The sequence below is a fragment of the Pseudoliparis swirei genome, chromosome 23 (genome assembly GCF_029220125.1).
Source record: "Pseudoliparis swirei isolate HS2019 ecotype Mariana Trench chromosome 23, NWPU_hadal_v1, whole genome shotgun sequence".
NCBI lineage: Eukaryota > Metazoa > Chordata > Actinopteri > Perciformes > Liparidae > Pseudoliparis > Pseudoliparis swirei.
This window is the reverse complement of record NC_079410.1, coordinates 6,707,108-6,729,347: the sequence shown is the minus strand read 5'-3', so window position 1 is coordinate 6,729,347 and position 22,240 is coordinate 6,707,108. Positions and strand designations below refer to the sequence as shown.

At 43.7% G+C, this 22,240-nt stretch overlaps 1 protein-coding gene across 4 annotated transcripts; it reads left to right on the top strand.

Annotated features, from left to right (window-relative positions):
* Positions 1–701: 701 nt before the first annotated feature.
* On the top strand, positions 702–10,393 carry raver1 (ribonucleoprotein, PTB-binding 1). 4 transcript variants are annotated; one of them, XM_056406784.1, is made up of 15 exons: positions 702–1,066; positions 2,062–2,128; positions 3,728–4,197; positions 5,895–6,086; positions 6,180–6,300; positions 6,389–6,489; positions 6,630–6,701; positions 7,037–7,106; positions 7,430–7,626; positions 7,707–7,788; positions 7,877–8,016; positions 8,162–8,233; positions 8,330–8,452; positions 8,608–8,652; positions 8,774–10,393. In XM_056406784.1, exons 1-15 carry the CDS (start codon positions 743–745, stop codon positions 8,918–8,920), a joined length of 2,223 nt encoding a protein of 740 aa, XP_056262759.1. In that variant the 5' UTR covers positions 702–742; the 3' UTR covers positions 8,921–10,393. The 4 variants fall into 4 exon arrangements, with proteins under 4 accessions (XP_056262759.1, XP_056262758.1, XP_056262761.1 ...); XM_056406783.1 differs by having other exon boundaries at positions 8,315–8,452; XM_056406786.1 differs by lacking the exon at positions 6,630–6,701 and having other exon boundaries at positions 8,315–8,452.
* The last annotated feature ends 11,847 nt before the right edge of the window (positions 10,394–22,240 follow it).

Below are 22,240 nucleotides of genomic sequence, written 5' to 3'. Positions count from 1 at the left end.
TGCCCAGCTTGAAGGAATAGTCCTGAGTGTTGTCTCACTGTCAGGTGAGACTGTGCATGTCTACTGTGGTCTTACCAGTCAACAAGCGCAATTACCAGTGGACGTTAAGATGTACAAAAAAAGATGGCGGCCATTATGTCTTTATATATATATACACAAACATTTTACATATACAAATGTATGTCTGTATATATATACAAACATATTTTACATACATATACAAATGTATGTTGTCTATATATATATATATATACATATACAAACAAAAAATATACAATGCTGGATGCATTTATTAAAGTGTTTTTATTATTAAAGTTGTACTATAATAGGGCTTTATTTTGTTGTTTTTTCCTGTGTCGATTCAATTCGTCTAGTGAGTTGATACTCGGCCAGTTAATGAATGATTTAAACAGTCTACATCTTTATATCTGCCTTATTATTGATGGAAACGTTTATATTCATAAACACCCTGTGAAATGCAAAGGGAATCCCTGAAAATGTGTTTGATAGCCCCAACTGACTTAATGAGCATTCATCCACTATTGAGCATAAATTATGGGTTTTAAACAGTATTTCGAGAGCAACTGTAGCCCCGCCCCCGTCCTGGGTTACGTCTGATTCGTGGAGAGTGCGTCCCCTTCTCGTCCAATCAGAAGCGACGCTGGGGCCATGTGTGTATTGTTTAAACTGCTCAAATCGAGCAGAGTTTCTCAGACCGATAAAACTTCCCCCAAACAAAGTGATGGCGGCCGTCGTGTCCGTTAACACAGCTGCTGGAGACGAAAGCGCAGACGCAGGGTTCAGTTTCGTCCCTCGTCCTCGTCACGATAACTACGACCTCGCTACGGAACACGAAAGCTGGATGTCGGCGGACCGCCGGTTCCCCGAACTCGAATCCGTCGAAGAGAACCCGACGTCGGACCGCGAGTGTCAGCGGAGGGTCGACGAGGACCTGACGTCCCTGAGCCCCGAGGAGATCGAGAGCCGCTTGGAGAGAACCCGCCGGGAGTTTTACAACCGGAGAAAGATCATCATCAAAAACCTTCCCTCTGACGTCAGTAATCAGGTAACTTATCAGAGTTGGAAAAGAAGTACTTTTTAAAACGATCGGGTGATTGATTGATTGACGGGGGTCTTTTGGCTAACGTTAGCTTAGCTCCAATATGCATTGCCATGCTACCGATGTTAGCCTGCGAGCTATTTAACTTTTTTTATTTTATTTAAAGGTGATAAATGCGTCATTTCAGCTTTATTAAAACGGCAACTGACTTATTTAAATAGGCTAAACCCAGTTACACATCGGCACTGCGCACAATGTGTTATATTTGGTTTGTGTCGTCAGGATGATAAATGCCAGGTGGTCAAAAAACTTTAACTGTCAATAATGGTCATCTGTGGCCTGCGTGACCTGCCAGTCAGGCCTCGGGGGGGGGGGGGGGTGACAATTACACAACTCTGATATTCATGGTTTGAGTTCACGGTGAAAGCTTCCAAGTCAACATGTCGGTGATTACATCCCCGACTCGAGGTTACAGGTGCGCTGTGACCCCTTCTGCATCAGTCCACCCAGTAAGCTGGCGTTTCGTTGCTGTGATTTTACTCGCGAAGCCACATTTTGTTGGAACGTGCCTGACTCGTGTGGAGCGGTGGGCCTGCGGGCTGTACCATTGTTCACTGAGGGGAGGGGGGGGAGTTCGAGATGTCAGTTGCGGCACAACAAAAGGTGGAAGGTGTGCATACAAAACGTTTCAGAAAGTGCTAGACGGCATCGCCGTGTCGGTTGTGAATGGGGCGAAAGCGGCGCAGGTCAATTTCTCCTCCAACAATGAGTCCGTTATTAACCTCTCAACCCCACGCAGGTGCAACGTGTTGCTAGTTTCCCAGTGGACGTGAATGAGTAAATTAATGCAATGAACAAAATATACAATGAATTAATCTGCAATTATATGATGGACAACATCGATAATTTAGAAAGTAAAATGCTTTGTGCGGATGCCCTGGTCAGTATGTTGTAGTAATTTAAAAAATCTGGATCTAACGATTGTTCTTTCTTTTATACAGGAGGTCCATGAGCTGTTGGGCAACTATGACTTGAAGTACTGCTTTGTTGACAAATACAAGGGCACAGGTTGGTCTAATTGCTTGTCCACCATGTTTTGTATCACATGTTCCCTTTAATTTAAAAGTAAAATATCCATCTTGGATGATTTATAAATGTTTACTAAAGAACAAGCAAGTACACGTGTATTCAGAGCTGTCACCATTTGCAACAGTATTCTGGATGAGGACAAGTTGCTTCAGTTTGAAATGCTTTGTTCACAAAACAGAAAAGGCTCTTGACTATTGAACAAAAGGATCGAACATGCTTCTGAGGAATCACGGTTTTAATTTTTTTCGTCTCTTTTTAAATAAAGACGGGCAATTAGCTCCGGTCTAGTGGTGACAAAATGATTTCTTTAACTAATTATGGCCCCGTTGTTTAATGCTAGTATGTATTTGAGATGTAGTCCGTAAATGTAAATGCAAGATGGATCATCCGGCGAGCTAATTAAATTTTTCCAGTAGTTGTTTTCTTCAATGTGACAAAATGCAGCACCCATGTTGGAAATAAATGTACAAAATGGCGTGACAAAATAATTTAGGATATTATATCTAACATGTTACAGAAACGCCTGGCAGATGGTAAGCATACAAGCCATCTTATAAATGGAATCCATTATTATTATTACAAGCAAAACTGTATTTACACTTGATATTCATCTACTTGTGACGTTCTCGTGACAGTCGTGCGCATTCTTGACGACTGTAAGAACTCACTCGTCACAAAGTCATTAATTTGTATGCAGCACGAGGCAGTTTCTCTAATTAAATCACCAGAATAATCAGTTTTAAATTAGCCTGAGGGGAATTGCCTTTTTACGATCGTATAGGTGCATAAATGAGCGGCAGTCACAAAAGATTGACTGGAAGAACTGTCATTAAAAACTAGAACCGAATCTGTCAAGTAGTGGCAGATAATAATGAGCCAGATGTTAAATTCAGGATATGCCTGGTAACTACCACACTGTTGTGGCAGATACGTTTCATATGTTTTTGTCTTGCATCTCTTTGATTCTAAAAGGATGACAATCTTTTAATCCTCCCCATTCTGCTTCGTTCCAAACACGGGTAATGGGATGTTTGACGAAATGGGGCTCTGGTGTACCCGTCACCACGGTAACAACAGTGTCACATTGCTAGGTGTTCTACAAGTAGACGCCAACATTAGAACTCAAATGTATCTCGACGTGACCTGTTATTTTTAGCCGTCGATCTGCCGCTCAGTCGGAAAGTGCCTTTGATTCGCAACGGCCGTGGTGGCGTTGCAGTGTGTTCGGGAGCGGAGCGCTTGTGCGGTGACATTTGTGCCGCCGGCGTTCTCTTTTTATTTGTATATTTTATCAGACGTGCAAAAAGAGAAATGCCGTCGCAACCAAGTTTGCCTTCCAGAGGACCTGCTGTGCACCGCAGTTAAAAGAGGGGTTTGAATCTCACCTGTTGCATTCGATTGGTCTGCTAAAAAGTGGGCGGGCTTTAAAATAAATTTAGTATGAAAACATATTTTTTGGGGTAAACTTTAATACGGTAAATGTGAGCCGACTGTACCGCTTTGCTACGAATGTGGCCCCGCTCACTCGGCCTCACTTTACGCCAAATTGTGTTTGTTGTGCGTCCCGCCCGTCCTCAGCCTTCGTGACTCTGCTCAACGGCGAACAGGCGCAGTGTGCCATCAAAGACTTCCACCAGCATGCGCTGCGGGACCGGGAGATCTCCGTGCAGCTGCAGCCGACGGACGCCCTGCTGTGCATCGCCAACCTGCCCCGCGCCTTCACCCAGCAGCACTTTGAGGAGCTGGTGCGACCCTTCGGCAACCTGGAGCGCTGCTTCCTGGTGTACAGCGCCACCACGGGCCACTCCAAGGGCTACGGCTTTGTGGAGTACATGAAGAAGGACTCCGCCGCCAGGGCCAAGTCGGAGCTGTTGGGAAAGCAGCTGGGCTCCCGCATGCTGTACGTCCACTGGACTGAAGCGGGCGCCCTCACCTATCCACTGCTGCACTCCAAGTGCCTGTGCGTGGACCGCCTGCCCCCCAACCTGCTGACGGCCCAAGACCTCCGCAACGCCCTGGCTGACACCCATGCGCCGGTCTTCTGCCAGGTTGGAACACACACACACACACACACACACACACTACAATTTCAGAATGGCCACCGAAGGGTTGACTCATTTTGTCGAACTGGCTTCCATATTTTAACATCCTGTGCCTTTTTTTCACCTCTCCCCCATGTTTCCTGTGGCCACTCAAAATTTCCACGGCAATGAGCATTGCTGGTTTCCATGGTGATGACCACCTGACACCCCCAGGTGGTGTCATTCAGCAGGCTTTTCTGGAACGAGAGAGAGGGGTGTCCTTTTAAGCACGGCACCCATAGTACTCTTTCTGCTGGTTCCAGGGGTTTTTAGGATCGTGGCAAAGGCTGTGACGATTTTGTCATGTGACTATTTAGGGAACCCTCCCAGTCCTAGTTACCTTCGCATTGAAAATGCCGGAAGGTTATGTTTTGATCGCCGTGTATTTATTTATTTATTTGTATGCGTGTTATTTGCAAAACTCAAAAAGTATTGACCGAATCGCATGAAATTTGGTGGGATGATTGTTTATTATCCGGGGACCAGTTGATTAGATTTTGGGATCGATCGGGTCAAAGGTCAAGGTCAAAGGTCATGAACAGGTCAAAATCTTTCGCAGAACTCAAAAAGTATTGAACCGAAGCGCATGAAATTTGGTGGGATGATTGTTTATTATCCGGGGACCAGTTTATTAGATTTTGGGATCGATCGGGTCAAAGGTCAAGGTCAAAGGTCATGAACAGGTCAAATCTTCTTGAATCACATGGAATTTGGTGGGATGATTAGTTATTATCCGGGGACTATTTGATTAGATTTTGGGATCAATCGGGTCAAAGGTCAAGGTCATGGAAAGGTCAACATCTTTTTTTTACCATAGCACGATACATTCTTGTCCAATTGGCATGCAACTAATGCCAAAATGTTCATAATTCAATGCCCAATCTTGTGATATGCGAAGGTATGCGCTCTACCGAGTGCCGTTCTAGTTTTAAATTGGTTTTGAGCCATTAAAACCTGAAGGTATGAGATCACATCTAGCGACTGAGTAAAGAGCTTGAAAAGGAAATTCAATATAATTTCTTAGAAATTGTAAACATTCAACAGATATTTATATCTCTTCTGACGGGAAATAAAACGGATGTTTTTAAGGCCTTTTTACTGCAAACGAGCGGGAAGTTTATATTCTAATTGTTTTTGGGTTTTATTTCTGCATCCAACCATTTGACTTGTTCCCATAAAGTACAAAACATTAAATCATCCGTCTTGAATGTGAATCTGCTATATGAGAACCCGTCAATGCTGAAAATGGCTGAGAACGAAATGATGAATGAATAAGCGTTCCTTTTTTGAGCAAAGATTTCTGGTGTCTTGGGGAATGATTGCAACATTAATGTGCTTTATTTGATTGAAGAGCATTTAAAACGAATGTAATCTTTATTTATTTTTTTAACCAAAAACTCAATTTCGTCTCTGGTAAACACAAAAGTTAAAGTTGTGCTTTTGTGTTGCACTTTTTGAAAGAACTTAGATTTACAGATCTGTCAATTTGAGATGAACGAATGGGTCAGTGGAGCGTGTTGGTCTGCGAGTAACGCCCCCTCGTCATCTGTCGCTCTGGCCACAGTGGCAGTAAAGGAACAGAACGATGTATTCGCGACATTCTTACTCATCTAGCAGCAGAACTTTACCTAATTGTGTCCGTTTTTTATTGTTCCTCCCCACAGTTGGCTCAGGGACAGGATTCAAGCTTCCGGCGGTTCACGGTGTTGGAGTTCGCCTCGGCTGAGATGACGGAGGAGGCTCAGCGGCTCGCCGACGGCCGGCTGCTGGGCGGGACGCACATCAGGGTGTCCTTCTGTGCCCCCGGCCCTCCTGGAAGGAGCATGTTGGCGGCTCTGATTGCTGCCCAAACGATGGTATGTACATGCGATGGATTTGCTGGCTTCGCGTTGGCCTTCTTCTGCTCCGGTGCTGATTGCCTGCCTCGTGGCCGCTCCGCTCCCTTCAAGGCACTGAACCGGGGTAAAGGGCTCCTCCCTGACCCGACAGCCATGCAGATACTCACGGGCCTCAATAACTCCGCCACCCTCAAGATGCTGCTCAACCCCCTGTCACAGGGACCCAACCAAGGTGAGGAGTCCTCACCAACTCTTAATCAATGCCGTCATTGTGGGATCGGTTCTGGTGCCGTGGGTCCTGACGGGCCCTCTGTGTGCAGGCCTCCTCGGGGCAGCCCCTCCGATGCCCCTGCTGGCCAACCCCGCCCTCTCCGCCGTCCTGCTCCAGCTGCTCCTCCAGAGCCAGGCCAAGGCCCAGCAGGTACTGTTGCCTTTCTCTCCCCTCCCCCCTCCCCTCGCTCTCTCTGCCATGTGCCTCCACCTTGATTTCATCCATCCTCTCCTGTTCATGCATCCGTTTTTTTCCCGTCCACTTTCTGCTCTTTCCCTCTTTACCATCAGCACGCCTTTCTAGGAAATCATCTTCTGTGGGCTCAGGTGCTGCACAATAAAGAAAACCCTCTAGTGCCTTGTGTGAGTGGTTATGGTGTTTGTGTGTGGCTTTTTCGCTGTGTGAGGTTCTGGTTACTCCTTTATTCTTTTTTGTGTGCTAGAAATTGCAATGCCTGGGTGGGTAAGCTCGGGCTAGCAAACCTGTTTTTATGTGGACTGTACTTTTGATGAGTGGTGCTGCGTGATGTAGCAGGCGTGCTTCATTGTGCACAATAAGTGTAAATACCCTCTCAATCGCCATCATTTGATACGTGGTGAGTAATCCTCGGCGCTGCAGCAGTAGTTTCCCCCTGTCGGGAGTGTTGCGGCCAGGCGGCGTGACCCTGAACTCTGCTCTCTCTCCGTTTGGCCAGCAGGCGGGACTCATTGGGGAGAATCCTCTGGCTGTCCCGCAGGGAGTCCATCTGCTCGGAGACCTGCCCCAAGGTTTGGCATCCACCGACTGCAGCCACCACTCCCCGACCCACAGACCGCATGTTTTTACTGTTCCGATGATGCTGAACATCTGTCGCCCTCCTTTTAAAAAAAATCGCTTTCTCCTCTTGACGTTGGTCCCGATATTTTGGTCACACCGCTGGATTAGTCTTAATGTCGTGTAGTAGAATTCCATCCCACTAAAATATTGGTATTTACTTTATTGGGTTGCATCTGTAAGTTAAGGAGTCAACGTCTTTGCTGCAAATCTGCCTCCACTGATTTAATGTGAAAACGGGGATTCTCAACCGGGCCTCTTATCCGGTTCCCCCTAGGTGGCGTATTCCCAGGTCTGGGTCATCAGATGGATCCTCTGGCCCCCCTAAAGCAACTTGGCAGAGCGCTGACGAGGGAGCAGGAGTCCCCCACGGCGCCGTGCACCTTCCCCCAGACGTCCTCTACGGCCCTGCAGGGCATCTCCATGTCCCTGATGCGTGGCATGATGGGGGCAGATGGCCTCGCTGCGCATGGGGTGAGCGTCCGGCGTCACTCCCAGGATGTTTCTCTGCCCAAATGTAAACAGAGTGACTCACCTTTTCCCCCTCCGGCCAGGTCTCCATACTAGGAGATCCTCCTAACGATGTGGACCATCCCCACGGCGCCTTCCTCGGTGGCAACAGTGTTTTCCCTTCAGGTGAGCTGCGCTGACGCAACATTCTGTACGTTTAGTTCCGTTTGCTGCGTAAATGTACTCTACTATATGTCTGTCTGCACTACTCCAGGAGGAAGCTGCAGACCTCACCCCTACAGGAAGAGGCCAACACTGAGTAACGTGTCCAACCAGCACATGCACCCGAGCGTTCAGAACTACAACTTGCGCTACCAGGATTCTTACAGCCCAGAATATCCTCCTCTACACCAGGTAACTGCCAGGGTTCCATTTTTTTATTTTCCCCATTTTTTTCTTCAACCATAGCTGCAGGTTTTACTCAATGAATTTACATCTTGGAGCTGATTGGTGCTCCATTCAGGAGCCGGTCTGATACCCATCTGGTGTTTCTCCTCAGGATCCTCTGGCCCATTTGTATGAGCAGCAGGAAAACCTCGGTGCTGAATCCTTGGCAGGATTTGGTCAGCAGGTAGTGTGTGTGTTTGTGTGTGTGTGTGAGCACATTTACTAAATATTATTGGAAAACATGCGCGCGGCTCTTTAATGGCAGTTTGTCTCTCGTCAGCCCGACTACAGCGAGCGCTTCCCTCAGTACAGATACCCTGCCAGCGAACACATGTCCTCCTACTACAGCTCTGGGCCCGATGAATCCGGTAACGGTTGCCTTTCTACCAGCCATCTCAACCGGGTAAGCATAACGCTTTGGACTCCAAAAAAAAATCAATGTTGGTTTCAAACTATAAAGGATATATTGGGTTCCAAGAAAAAAGTCCACGTTCAAGAATGATTAATTAGCTCGAGTGCTTCAGTAGAGGTGACTGAAGGTTGTTTGTGTGTCCTCAGGCTGTGGGGATGCCTCCTGTGAGCCACAGCACCAACTACCCCCAGGTAATTTAAACTTGTTGCCCTTTTAGAAATTTAGTATTTCATCGTACTTTTTTATTTTGTTTATTTGTTTGCCTTTTTTATCGTTTCATTTTTTTCTGTCTTTTTCCCCCAATTATTTTAGACTCCCATCGGTAGCCACAAGCGTTTGTTCAACCGGCTGATCCCGTCTCCAGAGCCGAGCCCCGAGGGCGGCTACGTGGGCCAGCACTCCCAGGGCCTCGGTGGCCATTACGCAGACTCCTACCTGAAGCGGAAGCGTATCTTCTAACTGCAGCCCGGGACACGGCGGCGTCTCCTCTGGTCTCCAGTGAACCGCATGGCGTGGTGGTCCTCGGGTTATTGTCCAGTGTAGTCCTGGTCGTGACCCCTAGAGGATGCCAGGGAGCTCAGCCTGTAGCCATCTGGTCAGTTGTGTCACTCAATAGGAATTCTTGGTGGTTGTATTTTCTCCTGTTGTGTATATATGATTTTAGTGTGTTGGTAAATTAAGTTTTTATTCTTTTTATTTTTTTATTTGCCTTTTTAGTTTCCTGTTGAAAAACTTGTACAGTGAGAAAAAATTGTTAATGTGCAAACGAAGTATTTCCTCTTGAGCATTTTCTTTTTTTAATCCCCGTGTTGAGTGGTGTGTCAGCAGAGCTACGGCGAGTTTGGCCAGTTGTCAATGGCGGCCATAGGCTGCTTTTTATAACGTTTGACATCCCACTAAAGTGATGCTGTCCACAACTTCAGTCAAAGGGACTCGCATCGTATTAAAAACAAGCTTTACGTTTTAAATAGCCCTCCTAATTCATGTAAAAAGTTCATCAGTTTGTGTAATGAGATGGTGTTTTGTGCCCCCCCTACTTCACACAGGGTTGTTAATTGATTTTGCTGTTTGACTCTATTTCTGGATTCAGGCCTCTCATTGGTTAACACGAAGCGCTCCATCCACCAATGACGGCGGTGAAGCGTTTGACTTCTCCGGCTTGTCTTCTCGAGCCTTTTCCACGTCGTTTTGTCTTTTGACCCACACCCTCAACTTGTTCACGGAGTCCCGTTTTCCTACACTGGTTCGAGTTCTGCACTTGGAGGTCACGATCCTAATCTGTTCCCTCCCCCTTGAGATGCCCTTGTCAAGTCTCCTCTCACTCAGATGTTCAGGAGTTGAATATTTTCTGTGTTTATGCGAGTTCTGTTTTTAAAATGTTGACCGTCTTGAACGCCTCACCTCAATTGTTGAACTGGGTGGGGGTGGGGTGGTGCATATGTGCCATCTCTGGAGTCTGGGGAAGTACTTATGGAAGCTCGTGGCAGGTGATTGGTCGGTGACATGACTCTCCTTGTTTTTTCTTTCCCTTTAAAAAAAAAAAAAAGTAGATTTATCTAGTTGACAGTTTGATTGTGAAAACCCATTACCTCTGACTCCTGCTAGGAAATGCAGCGACACTCGAGCCGTAACCACGTCGTCTGGTCTCATCCGGCCCCGTGTTGGCTTCCATCTACATTTGACCTTTTCTGTGTTATTTGCCGTGTAAATAGTTGAGCTCCAATAAGTTTTTCTTTTTGTTTTCTTTAATCATACCTGCCGCTGGTCTGGTGTTTCAAAATGAATTTGCTGCGCCTCGTGTTTTTGTCGTTTTGCCTGTATGCTTGGACAACGGATGTGACGCCACAGCCTTCATTGTGAACTACCATCTTCTCTGTACCGCCATGGTTGTGTGTGTGTGATGTGAGAGCAAGTAAATGTTATTTAAACTCATTTTGTTGTGGACTCGTCATTTACAAAAAAGAGAAATTACTGTAAAACGTGTGTAATTTTAGAGTTTCTGTGTTTAAACTAAAACATTTTATTGCTTTTTTTTTCTTGATGCATTCTCCTTTTGTTGGGATGAGCAATTAATTTGCTCTTTAATGCACAGCTATCAAGAGTTTACATTTAGGACTACGATTCTCATCAATTTCAGAGTTTAGTGCCATAACAGATTTTTATAATTGTATTATATTGCTGCCTCTCGGTACAAGCTGATTATATATATATTCATTTTTAGATATTTTACTCTTGTGAGCTATCGAATACAAAGTGAACCAGTCTGTAGGATTTCAGTGGATCTATTTGCAGAAATGGAATATTTTTCACTCGTATCATCAGCTGACCCTAAGAATTGTTACTTTAAAATGAGCCCTTGATATCTATCTCTTTACAAAGTCAGCCATATTGCTACAGGAGCCCAGAAAGGACAAACTGGCTCTGGCGCAGTGGTTCTTGACCTTATTGGAGGTACTGAACCCTGCAAGAGTCATCGGTGAATAAGCCGATCCCTTCAGAATTGGACAAATAAAATATTTCTTCAAAATATAGGTGTATATAAATATTATTAGTGCACAATGAACCATGCATCAGTTCTACACAATCACTGTTCAAAGAACAAAACCAACAAAAAGGGAATTTCACACAAACATAACAATGAATATTTACTGCAAATCAATGAGTTGCTGTTGCCTTTCAGACACACGCTCAGAAATGCGCGGCTTCACCTCGGCAAGTGCCACTCGAATAATCTTTGCAACAAAGTCTGTTCCTTAGTTTTCGTGTCTACCATCCTCAAAGAATTGGAAAGATGAAAAATGGTGTTGCCAACATTTCAGCAGACAATTCTTTCACAACTGACAGAGGCCCGACATTGCTCGTGTGAACCGGGCTATACTGTGTGTGTCTTGACCCCTGAGTGACCCGCGAGCCCCTGGGGTTCAATAGACACATTAAGGCCGCTGCAGTCCTTCGACATGCCCAAAGGAAGGAGCGAGCCGAGAGGTGTTCAGTTGGTTGTAATCTGCATTTTCTCTGCTAGATGACACTAAATTCAAAACAGTCCCTTTATTAATTGGTGGCTGTGATCAATGCAAAGAGGATCTATTTAACACTTATATAGTGAAACATTTTCATCAATGTTAAAAAGCCTTGGTGTCGTGTCATCTAATTGGTGGGGGTGGGTTGAAGTTAATCAAAGAAACACAATATACTGATCTTTTAGCCCGTTCTGGAAGCAATGAACCAGAAGCACAAGCAGCTAATGTTTTGCTTTATTGGACAATCGAGCGAACATAAAGCGAAGACTTCTTCTGCACCCTTGCAGACTGTTTCTGAGGGATGGCTGCATCAACATCTCTCCCTTTGTTGCCCCAAATTGAAGACTCATGACTTCAAACGCCAGCTGTGTACATGGTCCACGATGTGCATAATGTCTAATAACTTAATAACCTTTGACTTTTCCTCCGGCATTCTGCTGTGAATGTGTATGGCTGTTAAACAAGTTCTTGCTGAGAGGATGAATTATGCTCCCTGAATGAATAATTTAACAACAGTCTGGCTCGGTTATCGGCTCGAGAGGCTGATGATAACGGGCCGCGGAAGAAAAAGAAACGAGGAACGTGTCGAACTGAAATGCATTTCGCTCCGACGCGATTGAGAATGATGACCGTTCAGATTTCATTAAAAAAACATTCTAAAGAATGAGCTGTACTTATAGGCCCGGTATTTCCGGTGCAGGTCAGATTGAGTTTAGGGGCGTCTGCAGATAATCGTGATCCCTAGCCAAGTGGCACCTGGCCTCACTGGCACCTCACAACTCACTCACACTGGCACCACACTCACCACTGGCTCACTGGCACTGGCACCTGGCACCTCAGTGCAGAGTCTGTGGCAAGTGCCACAGATTTTTAAAATATGCAATACGATTGCTGTACAATACTGCTGTACTATAGTTTTACTACTACTCCGTTCACTTATATATATAATTATTATATACCATCGATGTATAATGTACCCGCCTTTCTTTATAAATAAAAATATATATATAGTGTCTTTATGAACACTTGAACAATATGCAATAAGATAGTGCTGTACACACTGCTGTACTATATTTAATTTAACCCGCCTCCCTCTACGATTGACAGCCACTAGGGGTCTCTACAATATATTACGAAGTGAAGTAGTAGAAGCAAATATCATATTATTAAGTAAGTGTCTACAAAAGACACTATATATATATATATATATGTGATTTCTTCAGCGGGCACTTCAGTGAAGCTTGTCTAAATGTCGATCAGACACAGACTCGTCCCGACCCCTCCCTGCGTCTGCTTTTTTTGACTAGTGCACTTTTTAACTAGTAGTGGCATATATATTACTAAGAAAAAACGTAGTGAAACAGTAGTATATAGTAAAACAATATTCAATAGCAGCAGTATTATAGCAATATATAAAAAAGCATATTTTAAAAAAAATAAAAAATCTAGACAAGTCACCACTAGTGCCAGTGGTGCCAGTGAGTTGCCAGTGAGGTGCCAGTGAGTTGCCAGTGAGGTGCCAGTGAGTTGTCGGTGCCAGTGATTGCACTCGCCCTCTCTCGATAATCGACTGCGTGGCAACGCTGAGCCCGTTGGCTTGGAGGGCCGGGGGGCCAAGAGGACGCGAAGAAAAACAACTCCTCTTCGTCGCCATCAGGATGAACGGTTCTGATTAGCTGATATTCGTGTGGACCCGCTGAGCTGATGGAGCTGATGGAGCTCTCCCCTGATGGGCAGAAACACAACTGCAGTGCATCGGTCATTAAAGTCCCCTTTCTCAACATGGATATTGTTTGTGGGGTCTTTGTGTCTTTTTCGAATCACTTAAATAATTAAATGGGAATATCTCCTGTTTTGCTTTTCATCAATCTGTAAAAATGGAAATAAGAACACTGAAGAAAGGATGGAGTTGTTGTTTCGACCTTCTAGTGTTGTATTAATGTTTTTTGGGGTTTATTTGAGCAGCCGCTGGAGTTATTTCTGTTATATTTGTCTGCAGTGCTTCAGGCACCCTTGAATTATGTTCTCGTACCTGCAGCCAGGCTACCCAGAGTTCTCGGAGGGATCCACGGCGGCTCGGTGGACGCTGTGTCAGACACATTTAGATTTCCGCCTTTCATATTTCCACCCACACAGTCACCCTGCACAGTCGCTGGTGAAACCTGCGATTCTCCCAAATGCAGCTTCCGAAAGAGGAAGAGCTCTGAAGGCAGATCGCTGCGGCCTCGTTCATCACCCAGTATCAACACACACTTGAAGGGAAAGTTCTAGATTACTGTGTGTGTGTGTGTGTGTGTGTGTGTGTGTGAATGTGTGTGTGTGTGGTGAAAGTCAAACATGCTCCTTCTCCCTTTATTGTGTGTGTTAAAAATATACAGATTCACCGGAATCTGCATGTTTCACGCACACTAAATTCACATGTGCTGTGATTTATGACACTTTTATTTCTGTATTACAAAGAGTAACCAGAAGAGGGTATGTCACAAGAGCTGTTTAGATAGATAGATAGATAGATAGATACTTTATTAATCCCCAAGGGGAAATTTGTCGTGACAGTAGCAGCAACACACAAGAGTAAAAACAGGATTAGTCATAGAAAACAGCCCACTCCCCCTCCCGGTGACAAACAGTCTATAAAAACAGTGCAACATCCAAGGGAAAGCTACAAGTCTGAGGAGACGGTGAGATGCTCCTGTTTATACAGCCAGACAAGATTATACTATAGAAGGGATTTCAATTCCCAGTCAGAACACAAGCCCTTATCTTCCTCAAAATAAGCTCGGCTATTCTGACGCTCTTCTTTTCCACTCCATCCTCCGTGTAATTGTTTATCACCGTTACACAGGCGCGACGAGATAAGATAACCACTTCCGGTTGTTATGGTGGGGGGATAAAAGCGAAATTCCCAGCACAGTGTTAGCTCTTCTGATGCATGACACAAACACACCTGGTTTCTAAGTCCAACGGGGACCTGGTTTACACGATCAGGCTAACTCTACTATTACGAGAGGTTAGTCAAAGCGCACAAGCGAGGTATTGGAGAATATTTTAAAAAACTCATATCTTACAGGATCCCGTCATCCTCTCTCATGTCTTCTGCCCCGTATCATCTTCCTCAACATTAATAGCCTTCACTTTAAGTGCAGCTCCCAGTCCGCTGATCTCCTTTGCTGCCACTTATATCTCTTCCATGACCAGCATTGAATTACGAGATATCCAATATATATATTTGTTATCTCCGATTAGAGCTTTCTCTATTGTTCTCGCTCTGTTTGATCTAAGAATAACATTTTAGAACTTGTTATGTTGAACTCTCTGTAGGCCTACGTTGCTTAAAGCAATCTATATGCATTAATATGAATGTAAGACAAAGATGATTTTTAATATGTTCCCCTATAAAAAACAGCATCTCTCTATACAGAACATGGCATCACTCCATAATCAGAATCATCCTTATGGGCCAAGTATGTGTGCAGGAAATGTATTTGTATCTCTGGAGAGAGCCTTTCAAGGTGTCGCGTTCCCTGAAGGCCACCGTAGTTCTCGTTTGAAAATGGCGGAGCGATCAAACTGGTGTTCAGCAGATTGCAATCTAGAATCTCACCACTAGATGTCACTAAATCTGACACACTGTCAATTGGAAGAGGATCTATTTAACAATTGAATAATGTAAAAGTATGATTAATTATGTGTGGTTGGATGTTGTGTCCATAAGTAATGAAACAAATAGGTGTATATATAAAAATATATAAATATATACAAACATATAAATATACAAATATATACAAATATATATATATATATATATATATATATATATATATATATATATGAAGAACCAATGATCACTGACAATAGAATCCAAATAAAACGCCGATATACGATAAGTAATTAATCCAAATACAACGGACTGTGTATATAACGATGAGTTGCTGGATTCCCACAGCTTTATGACTTCAGTAGATCTGAACATAAAACGGTATAGGAGGCTAATTAGTGTGTATACTCTTCAGCTAAGTTGTTTTCACTCCTTTAAACTGAAGGTTACTATTCCCTTTTAGCATTTGGTATAGCTTACGTTACACACGGTTTGTGTTGAGCTAATTGTGAGCGCTAATTCGGCGGTTGCCTAGCAACAACAACAAAAAGATGCAGCACATTGCAAAAAAAGAAACTGCCTCTCAGAGCGCCGTCTCCCTCTCCGAACCGTCTCTGACTTTCGAGGCTGTCGAGACACCGGCAGGCCTTCCGAACACAAAGGCTTCAGACGGTGAGTCGGGCCCCGTCACGGGCAACGTGTCGTAACGACCTCACGCCACTCACCGAAGGATGCTTTCATTTCATTTCCCCTTGTAGTCCGTAAAGTTTCACCGCGAGTACATCTCACACCAACTAAGTGCATTGCAGAAGCACAAATGGAGAAAAAGAACAACCTTGCGGTTCTTCTGACACTTGATTCTCATTTCCAGTCGCCATTATAGCTCGGCAACATCATTAGTAGGAGTTTATAGGAGCTCTCAAATCCAGTTATCAAGTCGTTTTGGACCTCTCCGGTCCTCGGCTCGTCCCTGAAGTGAACCCTCGCCTCCTTGTTGCAACATTTCCCATCGAACCCCTCCTCTGCCTTCAGACTGCACACACACTCCAGAGAAACGTAGGGTGAGAGGTGGGGGCTCGCCCTCAAAGCTTGTGGGGAACTCAGCCCTGGATCTCCTCTGATTGGGGATGTGAGGAGGATTTGTGCAGCTACCACACATGAACACACAGCGTAGACAAGAGGGCAGCCCCCCCCCCCCATCACCCCCCCACTGTGCACCGCCAGAAATGACAGTCTGAAGCTATTTCAGGAATCCTTTTTATTATAAACGACCTGAAACGCGGTTACACATTGCTGCAAGTCTAATCATGCCTTCATGTCACCCCTTGTCTCTTTATTTCTCTCTCACACACGCACACACACACACACACACAAATGTCTATTGCTCTCTGTCAGGAAAGAGGTGTGGATTAATATTTCATGGCCCTTCACTGGCAGAAAGTGGATCCATTTCCCAGCATTCCCTGGTGTGCGATGTGTAGACTCAGTGTGGGCCAGACAGGCAGCCGACGGTCTGCGCGACAGGCAGAGTCAGTGGAAAACAATCTTTTCCCAAGCACACTAGTAGCATCATGAAAAATAGAAAAAATAATCCATTGGTTAAATAACGCTATAATGCTAAAAAACAGGCGACATTTCACAGAGGCCTCTGGGCCTTTCACCTCAAGAACATTTCTGTATAAATGTGTTATTTCCTACTTTTCTAAAAGCTGTATTCATATACCTAAACAGTCTTGGAATTACATATATTTTGCATATAAGCTGGGACTCTTGTGGACCCAAAGAGCTGAATTGTATTAATGTGTGATGATTTTAGCCATCTTTTACTTACTGACACTTGTCCTGGCGTCCCTGTTTAAAACGACCTGTTGTGATCTCTAGAAAAAACACAGCCCCATGAAAACTTTGCCAGGTGCCAGGATGTAGGGTTCCTTCGGGACAGTTGGAAGAAAAGGGTTTCTAAGAACCTTCCACGACAGCACTGATCACCACCCAACGGAATTATTGGAGAAATCTCCAAATGTGAAACGACTTTTGGAAACCAACTCACAGCCTGGAGGTCTTGTTCTCTTAATGTGGTATTTTTAAGGAACTCTTGACCATTCATCATTTGTTAAATTATTACATTTAGCGCCACATCTTGACAACTTTTATTTTTGTTTATAGTTTTTATAGGTTTTATTTGCCATTTGTGCCTAGAATAATATAACGGACCCATCGGAAATCTAGTGCAGGGCTCTCCGTCTCAACAGTTTAGAAATAACACGATAATAAGAAAGAAAAAACACAAAATATTAAATAAAACACCATACAGAAGATACAAGAACAAGAGAGGTCGTGTGTACACTTTGAACACACAGTGCTGAGCTCAAAAGGTTTTCAAAGTTTTTAAATGATGTACACAACACCTCCCTCTAAGGATCTCTTGTGAGTGACTCTAACATTAAAAAAAGGTAATATGCTAAAGAGGGGTGGAGTAGAAGAGTTTAAAGTAAAAATGGCGAGGACGCATCACACACAGCACTTTCCCGTGGCGTGCACAACCCCCTCCCCCCACCACCCCCCCCCCCACCCTCATCCACCTATACCGAGACAGTAAGACTGCTTGGCGTTGCTATTATTCCTCACAGTATAAATGAGAGCCTTTCGGCCAAGTTGACGGTCATAAATCAGATGCTTATGGAATGAAGTGTGCAGCTGACTCAAGCAAGAGGAAAGATTGTTTTCCTCCGCACCCGTGGAGCACTGCGCTGTGCATCGTGATCCACGGTCGTTTCCTCATCCACTACATCTCACAATCATCACTTTCTTTATTTGTGAAAGAAAAAAACAATATATACATATATACACTACCGTTCAAAAGTTTGGGTTCATCCAGACAATTTCGTGTCTTCCATGAAAACTCACTTTTATTTATCAAATGAATTGAAAATCGAATATAAAATATAGTCAAGACATTGACAAGGTTAGAAATAATGATTAATATTTGAAGTATTAATTTTGTTCTTCAAACTTCAAGCTCAAAGGAAGGCCAGTTGTATAGCTTATATCACCAGCATAACTGTTTTCAGCTGTGCTAACATAATTGCACAAGGGTTTTCTAATCAGACATTAGTCTTCTAAGGCGATTAGCAAACACAATGTACCATTAGAACACTGGAGTGATCGTTGATGGAAATGGGCCTCTATACACCGATGGAGATATTTCATTAGAAACCAGACACTTCCACCTTGAATAGTCATTTACCACATTAACAATGTATAGAGTGTATTTTTGATTAATGTTATCTTTATTGAAAAAACAGTGCTTTTCTTTCTAAGTTACCCCAAACTTTTGAACGGTAGTGTATATATAAATATTATATATAGTCACATGATGGTTTGACGTAAGGTCCCTTTTTTTATACATCAAATAGAACAAATAGAACATTTCCTTTCAATGTAATTATATTACCATAATTAAAAAGAGTCAGATAACAGTGTAATATATGACCCGTGTGACCTTCCCATGGTCTGTGTGCTTTGTGTTCACGGTTTAGAGCAGGTGAAGCCTCTGTGAGGATTCTAATAAAATACAGCACCACATGCGCGTGGACATTTCTTTTCCTCCGTCATCTTGTTTTCAACGTTTCTGAGATGAAATGAAGGCGAGCAGGTTTCCTGTATTTAATTGTGCTGAAATTGTTCTAATTATCCTTCAGAAAGGAATTCCATCCAGAGCAATTCAACTAAATTTTTTAATTCATAATTCTATTTTCAAGCCCGAGTGTTTCCCAAGGAGACAACGCGTTAATCTGTGATTGTGATGAACACCTTGGATTTGCTCATTCGGGGGGTTTCTGACCCCAAACAGCCTTTGAATGAAGCAGGATTGTCTTGTGGCTTCATCAGCTTCAAATAAGAACATCCAGTTGTTTCCACATATTCTTCCTGCATCGCGTTACGGACCGCTTTCTCATTTTTTTCTTCGTCTTCACTTTCTTAGGCCACTGCAAACTGTCAACCTTCTCTCAAGGAGACCGTGCTGAATAACTTTAGACCATCTGAATATAATTATCTAAAGTTGAGTTTGTAGCGAGGACGCTGAGTTAAAACGGAAGAACATCAAACCCCAGTGTACAGTACAAAAGACCAAATATATTCCTCTATTTTAAGGCTAATTACATTCTCACTGATATTATGTGTCATCCCTGCACTCCATGTGCACCGATTTTCTTTTATAAAGTGAGATTTCGCCCAGAAACCTTCTTCAAGGCAAGAATAGGGATCAAGTGATTGTAGCTCCAGCACCTCTGACACCAGGTGAGCCGGGTTTTCATCTCCAGGCTCAATACATTGCAATCAAAATGTTTTGTTTGTGTCCATTCTGAATGAGCTAGTGGTTTGTGAAAGAGTCCAGAGTCCTCAGATATTCCCCAAAACAACCAAACAGGACTTTGGTGTGTGTGTTTCCAGGGCGGGCAGCGGGTTGTTGGTGCTCCTCCATATTGATCTTGAGGCCATCGACCTTTCATTTGTCTTCCTCTAGTGTACACTAATATTTTTCAAAGGCGATACCACCACTATAACCAATATCCCATGAATAATGACACACCTGAATGCCTCCTACTACCCCCTATAGTCCCCCCTTTGGTGAGGTTTACTGTTCACAAAAACATATTGATTTCCCTCTAGCCTGTTCCATATTACACAAGTCTCCCCAAAACAATTCAATAGCAATAAACACAATGAAAATGGATATTTATCAATATTCACATTTGACTGGAGAGCTCCATGCTGCACAGGCAGATGGATGTAGAATGCCAGGCGGCCCCGCCGTGGATTGGGAGGTATCCACGGATGCGATTCAGCGAGCCGAATAGGATGATGTCATCTCGCTGGTGGCTGCCTCCAGTAAAAGTCAGTCAAACTCGACTAAGAACGCTCCTGAGTCCCCCCCGAAGGCTCGCTGCATCCTCCCGCCAGCTCCAGCTTTACTGTAAGTAAGTCACTAAAATGCGCGGCGGGTTCTGGCAAAAATAACAAATGCCTCGCGGAATATTTTGGCGAGGACGTTTATGTTGTCAGTGTGAGTGTACATGTGAAGCTTCACAGCTTCATTTCCCCCATTAACTGCGAACGTTGAGTGTTTCACGGTGGGGTTAGGTGATTTAGAAAGCACAGAGATGAGAAAACAACCGCAGACGGCGTTAATGCCAGCGTTTGTGTATTTCTCCAGGAGGTTTATTCCTCCGTCAGATCAGACATAGACGTCAACTTCAAGACTCTCTGACCCTCAGAATGAAAGCTCATGAAAGCTACACGACCCCTTATCAGACATCACATTCCCAGTTTGCCACATTAAACCCCTTTTTTGAATGCTACAAAGCAAAACACATGTTCAAATGTGTGTTTTATGTTCTCATTCAGCTGAGAAAACACTTCTAAAAGTCGGCCCCGGTTTTTAAAGACACCAACAGAATGATGAATGCCTCAGTGTTACGGTTGCACTCCTACAATGCTTCTCTCCATCCCTTCGCCAAGCTGCTGTATAGTTATAACGCTGCTGCTGCTTCTCTCAAAGGTTACCACAAAAATGTTCAAATGACTTAAAATCGCTTGGAGTTTTGTGGAAAGCATTTCATGATCAAGTACCACGGAGCATGTGTAAATACCTTTTGGCCCATTAGGTCCTCAAGACGAGAGTTCTTGTTCATTCCAGATGGTTTTTCTAGTGCTTCATTTATGAACTGGAATATCCAGTGATGCTCACTCCAGGGTAGAACAACGACATGTTCACGTCGTCACTTAGCCTGTTAACGTCTGCACTTCTGCATAATAAACCATCCAGACCTCTCACGCCTTTTATGTTCCATTATATCTGGAACAAACTCCCATAAAATTGCATCTCTCACTTCTTTTTAATAAAGGCTGAAGACGTTTCTTCTAGTAACTGCCTTTTTATTACACACTTTCTTACACATTGCTGTAACTTTTATTTTTGTTTTGTACACAGGCCATATTCTATTCTTTTTTTCTTTTTATATATATATATATACTTTATCTATAATGCACAATATGATATACAGTGATCAAATAACAAGTATTTTCATTTGTGTGTGTGTATGTTCAACCAGATTACAATTGTAAAGAAGAAAACAGGAAAAATAACTAAATAAAAATAACAAAGGCAAAACTAAATAAAAAAATATAATAATGAAACACAGATCCACGGACCCACCCCACCCATGGTCTTCAAATTCTTTCACAGTTTCCGAAGTACTCGTATTCTATCGCTTCCTTTTATGTTCTATTCTGTAGGATTTGAAAAGACTGTTTTTTAAAACTATATTTAAATGTCCTTTCATGATGCGTTTCTTTTGCACTTGGTCTCGTTGTTGTTGATGCTGCATGTGTTGTGTTGCCTGTGTGTTGGTTGCTGCATGTGTTGTGTTGCCTGTGTGTTGGTTGTGTGTACCGACACACAGGCTGGACCTGTGCAGCCTCTTCTTCTGAAGCAGCTTCACGTCTTTAATTATGAAACATACACACACTTGTAAAAAAAAAAAAACTTTAAAGCAACGTGTCTTCACTTCAAACGGAATGCTGCGGCGGTGTGTTTCTGGTCTGTGTGGAACACAAACAGCTGAAGACGAGCACAGAGAGAAATAATGCTCTCATTTCGCTTGAGGCAGTGAAGCAAATCAAGAGGAAAACATTTTTTACATCGTCCATCTATTTCTAAAGCCAGTAATTACAGTAGAGATAAAAACCAGACTAAACATCTATAATCACTCTGCTGCTCACCAGAAAGCACAACTGCTGCTTTTCCGGGGTTTAGACCAAGTGTCTGTTTCTGCTTATGCACTTGCTTCTCCACAATAAACGATAAAGATTTTCATTTATTTTCAGCACAAAGGTATATTTTGACAACTTGAGTCTGAGTCCCCTTCGTTTCATTCTGGTCACGCTCTTCTCTTCTGTTTTCGATCCCTCTGAGCCGAGGCGACACCGCCGGGGTGAAATGAGGGAAAGCTTAGAGGGCGCTCAAAGGTCAAAGAGGACTTTTAGTTAATTCTTCGTGTCACGGCTGCTTCTCCTATACGGCTTCCAGCGTGTCGTTTGTCTCCGGCTAATGAGCTCGACCCGCCTGAGATGTGAGGCCTGAGGTCAGAGCTGTAG

Coding starts and splice junctions, on each gene's coding strand:
- raver1 (XM_056406783.1), top strand. CDS start 743: ATGGCGGCCGTCGTGTCCGTTAACACAGCTGCTGGAGACGAAAGCGCA. Junction 6,490..6,629: donor GCCAGGCCAAGGCCCAGCAG/GTACTGTTGCCT, acceptor CTTTACCATCAG/CACGCCTTTCTAGGAAATCA. Junction 6,702..7,036: donor AAAACCCTCTAGTGCCTTGT/GTGAGTGGTTAT, acceptor TTTGGCCAGCAG/GCGGGACTCATTGGGGAGAA.